Source organism: Melitaea cinxia, chromosome 13 (assembly GCF_905220565.1).
Source record: "Melitaea cinxia chromosome 13, ilMelCinx1.1, whole genome shotgun sequence".
Taxonomy (NCBI): Eukaryota; Metazoa; Arthropoda; class Insecta; order Lepidoptera; family Nymphalidae; genus Melitaea; species Melitaea cinxia.
In genome coordinates, this window is record NC_059406.1 from 12,805,057 (window position 1) to 12,812,525 (window position 7,469).

General features: G+C 32.5%; 3 protein-coding genes across 3 annotated transcripts; 1 reads left to right on the plus strand and 2 right to left on the minus strand.

Annotated features, from left to right (window-relative positions):
* Positions 1-303: 303 nt before the first annotated feature.
* LOC123659106 (proteasome subunit beta type-3) lies at positions 304-2,717 on the minus strand. The gene is made up of 5 exons (XM_045594368.1): positions 2,562-2,717; positions 2,103-2,308; positions 1,730-1,898; positions 1,398-1,526; positions 304-462 (listed from the first exon to the last, which is right to left on the minus strand). Exons 1-5 carry the CDS (start codon positions 2,562-2,564, stop codon positions 352-354), a joined length of 618 nt encoding a protein of 205 aa, XP_045450324.1. The 5' UTR covers positions 2,565-2,717; the 3' UTR covers positions 304-351.
* A 745-nt stretch (positions 2,718-3,462) lies between these two features.
* Positions 3,463-4,740, minus strand: LOC123659055 (beta-ureidopropionase-like). Its single transcript, XM_045594326.1, has 2 exons — positions 3,879-4,740; positions 3,463-3,492 (listed from the first exon to the last, which is right to left on the minus strand). The coding sequence occupies exons 1-2, from the start codon at positions 4,562-4,564 to the stop codon at positions 3,489-3,491; spliced, it is 690 nt and encodes a 229-aa protein (XP_045450282.1). The 5' UTR covers positions 4,565-4,740; the 3' UTR covers positions 3,463-3,488.
* A 683-nt stretch (positions 4,741-5,423) lies between these two features.
* Positions 5,424-6,763, plus strand: LOC123659121 (beta-ureidopropionase-like). Its single transcript, XM_045594380.1, has one exon. The coding sequence runs from the start codon at positions 5,495-5,497 to the stop codon at positions 6,662-6,664; it is 1,170 nt and encodes a 389-aa protein (XP_045450336.1). The 5' UTR covers positions 5,424-5,494; the 3' UTR covers positions 6,665-6,763.
* The last annotated feature ends 706 nt before the right edge of the window (positions 6,764-7,469 follow it).

Consider the following 7,469-nt stretch of genomic DNA (forward strand, 5'->3'; position numbering starts at 1 on the left):
TGTTTCATAATTTGTGCATGTAATGCCACTTACAATACCTAATGACACGGGACTAATTTATTTTTAACATATTCAATCACTAAAGTATTGATTGAAATGGTCAATAAATTTTTAGTTAGATTAATATTAATATGTTTTTTTCGACAATTTAACAGTATCAACTGTTGCATTTTGATTAATCCTGAAAACAGGTATCAAGCTTATTATTCGTTTAACAATAAATATAAATATATAATCCTAAATCTTGTTTCACAGTGCTTAATACCTAGTCTGCAAATATTATTTAAAATAAATGAAAAACTGTTATTTTTGATAGTTTATTTATAAAGCATATATCGTAATACAATAACCCTAATCCATTCTAGTCTTGACATGCTTTTCGGTGATCTTATCCTTCTCAATTATGTATACCACTGCACCCCAACCAGATATAGCATCACGGTCTGCTGCATTTACTAAAGCCTGGAATGTAAGCAGTTATATTTGAGTACTGGTTGCTATTTTTTTTAATATGACCAGGTCACAATGCTACTTGAAAGCAGTGTTATTTAGCTGTGATCTTCTGTAAGGTTTAGGAACATCACACACGGGGTGCTCTAGAGCAAAATATATTCTTCTGGCTACCTCAATAAAAAGTTGAAGTGCTCGAATTTAGAAGACTACATTTTATTTTACTGTCCAGTCTGTTTATTTTGTTTATGGTTCCGCTACATAAGTTATGTACTCCTTTTATAGGCTTCCAGATATCTCCACTTACAATATATCAAATACTACAATTTAACCATTAAAAGTATTCTTACAAAATATATTGTTATATAAGGGATGGCTATACGAGATAGACAGTTGCATTGGGACACACAATATACAATATTATAATGTAATATGCATTTAATTAATATTTAACAACTAGCTTTGCACACAACAAGTTATAAAATAAATAAATTTCTAAAATAAAAGTAGCTTAAGTAACTTCTTTTTACATCAGCTATCTCCCAGTTCTGTCAAAATAGGTCGAGCCGTTTCAGAGATTAGCCATAACAAACAGAAAGACAGATACAAAAAGATTGTTTTTGGTATATGTATGGGTGTATACATCCAAATACATTTAGTAAAAATGGGTTATTTTAATATTACAAACGGACACTACGATTTTATTTATTTGTATAGATAAATAGTCCGAATTATCACATGACTTGAACAAACTTGTTTTATACTTCTAGTAGACTTTAAGAGTTAAACACAAGTAAAGTTACACAACGGATATGTATTGCAAATTTCTTCTACTTTATTATCATATTTATACAACATGATATACTATCTATAACAATATGACAAAAATCTGCAATTAAAGATGTAGTTCCAGTAGTATCTAGATTCATATGCGAAAAAAATCTTACCTGTGAAATAGTTTCAAAAAGTTCATCTGGCTTTAGGTCAGGCTCCCATAAAGCTTCACACATACCATACAACTGGTCTGTACAAGTGCCTGACACTACAAAGTCTTCAGGCTCATTAGGGCAGCCAATCTAACAAACAAAAAATTAAAAATAAAAAAAGCAGTTGAATATATCCTAATTTGAAAGTAATTTAAAAATAAAAAGGTGTACCATGATAAATTTATAAATATCGTAGATGGGATGATGACTAACTTTTTTGAATTAATGTTTAACTCATTTGTATAGTTTTACAGATTTATAATAAGTAAATTGTAAATGTACAGCTTTATTACCAGATCCATATTGCAGACGTAAGGTGTGTTATCTAGGGGATCCAAACCAGCAATCACTGGCTCAATGAAGTAGGGTCCAAAACGTCTCTCATAAAGCAAGTTTGAGAGCATCGCTGAGAATGTCTTGGGCCTCATTATCCTATTTTCTTTCAGCTCATAGAGGTTCATTCTAGAAAGAAATTTAAAGAAACATTTAATGATGAATTCGTCTGATCTTTATAGTAGTGTCGATAAAATTTTCACCTCACCTCAATAATTAGAAGAAAAAAGCATACTGTTAATGGCAATGTTAAATACAAATGCATCATGTAAGAGCTATAATATATACAAATATAAAAAATAGTTCCCTAATCGTTAAAATGATCAAATTTACCTGAATTTAAGTCTCTGATAGACTGTCTGTGTGTCGGTAGCCAAGCCGGGGAGACCGACAAAAAGTGTGGGTCCCATCTGATAGACCTTTGGAAAATTTGTCGATACTGTTTGAGCTTGTATACCGTAGCGCTTGTCTGTGGCAATGGCCACGCAGTCCTTACCCTTCATTGCGACCACCGCTCCTCCATTGTAAGCTAAGATTGACTGGAAAAGTAAGAAAAAACGGATACAATGACTGCCTTCGTATTCATTTAACTCTTTGTTGTAACATAAACATTGAAATGATTTATCACTCGTTAATTACCTAATGGTAGTCGTATATTATTTACAATTATTTAATTATTAGAATATGTCACAAGTTTTTACATTGTTCGTGACGCTAAAATATAGCCGGTAAATATAATAAGCATAGAGGTTTACTCATATTACAAAAGCAGATCTAGTAATATTCACTCACCATTTTCACTTTTATAATATTTTTGTTCTAAACCTTATTATTTAATGCGTGTTCAACACTTATTAAAAAACAAAATTGTAATTTTCGAAAACGAAAAATGACATATCATCGACCGTGCACAGATATAGAGAGAAACATGAGAGAAACACTATGAAATACAAGTGTAAATAAAAATGTATGAAATGGCAATACTCAACTAATTTTTGAAGAGCTTTAAATTTAATTATTAGTACTTTGAAAAAGCGTAATAAACCTGAAAAATCTTGTTTTATATTAGGATAAGCTACTAATATTATTATCTCTATGTGGTCATTGAATAAATATGTCTAATATGATGATTATTAAGATAAGCAATTGTTAACCAATGGAAGTAGATGTATATATATATATATATATATATATATATATATATATATATATATATATATATAACTGGACACATCAATTTTTAATTTTTATGTCAGTTTATAAAGTTTAAACTTGATAAACAAAAATAATACTTTAATAAAAAACAAAAATATTGTTTGAGTTTAGTTTAGTTGATATTGTATGGAACGTTACTGCGTTAAGTTGATTAGTTTAATTCAAGAAGCTTATACAAATATGAGCTTCTTTGTTTAATTAGGATTTGTTTAATTTATTGAGAGCGATACAAGTCTTTCGCTCTATTTATTTTAGGATACAATCTCAATGTTGCCACTTAGAATTTTCGTAAAATAATTTTAAAGAGTTTTAATAAAAACGTAATATAAGCAAATTATTAAAATTACCTTCAGTTTTAGAAGACATTCCGTAATAGAAATTTAATTTTTTTATATGTGAAGTGGAGTTTGTACTAAATAAAAAATGCAATGATTAGAAGCAATAAACATTGTATAAAACGAACGAAACAATTTTGAAATCCTTTGTTAACAACTTTATTTCATATTATTCTTAGCAAGTTCTTTTGCATACATATCTAAGCGAGCAGTTGTATTGAATCCCCATTGGTCTTTGACTTGACGGCACAAATTTAAATCTACTGCAACCATAAGAAGACCGTCTTTGTCTTTAGGAAGACCAGGTGTCCTACTACCATCAGGTGCAGTAACGTAACTGGAACCATAATATGTTCTTACTTTTATATCTTTATTAACAACAAACTCTTCCGTACCAACTCTATTGATACTACAGGTAAAGTAGTGATTAGCAACGGCAGCAGCACGTGCTTCGATCCCCCAAAATGATTCTCCGAACTCAGCAATAGTTGCTGCAGGATTGAAGACAATCTGTGCTCCATTCAGAGCAAACATCAACCAGTTTAATGATTGATGACGTCCATAGCAGATGTTCACAGCAATGTTTCCATATTTTGTACAGAACACTGGATGACCTAGGTTGCCAGGTTCATAATAGGCGGTTTCACTAAAGCTGCCTACACTGGGCAAGTGATTCTTTCGATGTTTGCCCATATAATTTCCTTCTTCGTCAATTACCACAGCTGTATTCCACCATTTATCATCTTCGTCTCTTTCCAATATCGGTGATATGATTACCATTTCATATTCTTTGGCCAATTTACTCAGAAAAGTTGTACTTGGTCCATTTGAAGCTGATTCTGCGAATTCCTTCCATTTTTTCTTTTCACCCGTGCATAAGAAAAAAGGCATCGACCACGTTTCTTGCAAGCAAAGGATACGCACACCTTCAGATGCAGCTACCTTAATAATCCTCTCAATCTTATTGAAAATGGCTTGTCTCTGGTTCTTTATCGGTTGATTAGTTGGCAACACAATTGAATGCTGTATTAGGCCTAACCTCAAAATATTAGGTTTCCTAAACTCTTCTTTTGCTGCAGCGAAAGAATAACCCGATACTTCGAAATTTCCGTCCGCAATTTCAGCTTTCGTCGATTCTTTCAATTTTATTACACAATGTTCTTCTCTTCCATAATATATTTTGTTGAATTGTTTTATTTGTTCTTTATTTAAATGATGTTTTAATAAATCATCGAAACTATTCATGTTGTTATCTCTCTGATAGCGTAATAATTACGTAATGTTGAGTAAGTATCAATTGGTATGCACTGGTTCTATGTACAAACTATAAATAGATATAATTTTAATGGTCAACGGGGACTGGAAACTTGATGTATTGACCAAGTAAGCTGCGGTACTTTAAGCCATTTACATATATGTAAAGACTCGTTATACTGCTTGGTATCAGTTGTAGCATAGATAAAACAAGTAAAATATAATTTAATGTTTTAAGGTTCCGTAATTCTGTTAATACATTTTTTTGTCTGTTATCTATACATAATAAATAAAACAAATAAGTGTTTGTTTTTAATATTAAAATAACCGCTTTTTAATAAATGCAAATTTAAAATATGGATGCGTACATGGTACATATACCAAAATAACATTTTTTACAATTTTTGTCTGTCTGTCTGTTTGTTCCAGCTAATCTTTGAAACGGCTGGACCGATTTTCACGGGACTTTCACTGGCAGATATTTGATGTAATAAGAAGTAACTTAGGCTAATCATATCTATATATCCATTTTACAACTCTGCGCATTGAACAATAATTATTTTGTTAAATTCCATGCGGACGAAGTCGCGGACACAGCTAGAAAAAAATAATATAAAAATAATATAATTCTGCGTTTATATTATGTTATTTATGAAGAATTGTGCATATGACTTTATAGACCCATTTGGTCACGTATCTCTATTTTGTTTACCATGATAAACCAAATAATTCTCCCTCATTATTGTTTGAATTTATCACTTAAGGTCTAAGGTCGGCGGGATATGTAATAATAAACAAAAACAAACAGTAACTATCGTCTTTTATTCATGCTGTACAACCGGTGTGGCTATTTAAAGCCGGGAACGATCGAGAATGATCAGTTGTTGACGCTGACTCGATAGCGACCGGTAATCTATAACCATGGACGGAGAAACGCACAGCCTTGAAGCCATAATTAATAACAACCTGAGTGGGCGAGATCTGGATGAATTTAATAGGATGTACTACGGTCGCAAGGACCATCTAGAAGTTCCAATTAAGGAGACTTCTATTGCTGCAGCTAAGGATAACAATTTCGACATAGCTGCATACGCTTTTCCTGCGAAAAAAGAATCAACAAGGCCACCGAGGATCGTCAAGGTAGGCATCATCCAGCACTCGATCGGCGTTTCAACCGACCGTCCAATTAACGAACAAAAAAATGCAATCCTCGCTAAAGTTAAGAAGATTATCGACGTAGCCGGTCAAGAGGGCGTCAACATTCTTTGTTTCCAAGAATTATGGAACATGCCATTTGCATTTTGTACACGAGAGAAAATGCCTTGGTGTGAATTCGCCGAATCTGCGGAAAATGGGCCGACAACTCGCTTTCTCCGTGAACTCGCCGTTAAGTACTCCATGGTAATAATTTCATCGATCCTCGAGAGGGATGAAAATCACGGAGACATTCTATGGAACACCGCTGTCGTCATAAGCGACACGGGTAACGTTATTGGCAAACACCGTAAGAATCACATTCCACGAGTCGGTGACTTTAATGAATCGAATTACTATATGGAAGGTAACACGGGTCATCCAGTTTTCGCAACAAGATATGGTAAAATAGCCGTTAATATTTGTTTCGGGCGTCACCACGTCTTGAACTGGATGATGTTTGGACAGAACGGCGCTGAAATCGTATTCAATCCATCAGCAACTATTGCTGCCGAAGCTGGAAGCGAGTATATGTGGAACGTTGAAGCCAGAAACGCTGCGATAACGAATTGTTACTTCACGGCAGCTATCAACCGAGTTGGGTATGAGGAGTTCCCTAACGAATTCACTTCAGCAGATGGCAAACCGGCTCACAAGGATTTAGGGCTCTTTTATGGGTCCAGTTACTTCTGCGGTCCCGATGGTGTTCGCTGCCCAGGGCTTTCTCGTACGAGGGATGGTTTATTAATTGCTGTAATGGATCTGAATATGAACAGACAGATAAGAGATCGTCGTTGCTATTATATGACACAGAGATTGGATATGTACGCGGAGAGTCTTAAAAAGGTTTTGGATTTGGAGTTCAAGCCTCAGGTTATTCACGAGACTGAGAAATAAAGAAGTATTGATTTCAAGACGGGAAAAAATACATTTATCGATACCATTTATAAAACATGTAATTTGTGAACGCACAAAAATAAATAATATTTTAATAAGTATAATCGTTTTATTTCACTTTAAAAAAAAAAACAAATGAATAAATAAACTATGAAATTTCTTATTAAATAATAAAAATAATGATAATGTACTAAACTTACATATCGTAAATTTATTTTACGTTAAGTATCCTTATTTAATATTTTTTAATATTCATTAAAAATATTAAAGTAAAATAAGTATAAAATATGAAATAATCATCAACTAAGAAAAACTTCTATAAAAATCATTTATTGTTATTTTAAACAAACTTTTACTAATGATTTTCGATAGCTAGTATCTACTAGACCGATTTTAAATATTCAGTAGTTATCTTTATCACAGTGAAATAGGCTATAATTATAACGACAGCCAAAATCGTGTAATTTTCGCGGGCTAGCCGCGAGCAGAAAGCTAGTTTTCAAGATAATATAATCAACAAATTGAGTACTGAGTAGACCCACGTGAGTAGACCACATCGAGTGTCGATTGTAGAGGTTATCTTCTTTTATCTATTTATTCTATCTGTTTATAAACAATTCTATGAAACACAGTTTTTTTTTGTTTGTTTCCATACATCAATCATGTGTTTGTGGAGAAAGTATATAAAAATATAACTTAGACATTTCTGTTTAATAAATCTTATAATAATCATCTTCTTCCTTGTTTGCCGTAGACCGAATGGAATGATTTTGTGTACCTACCTAAATACTTGTAATATGATTTT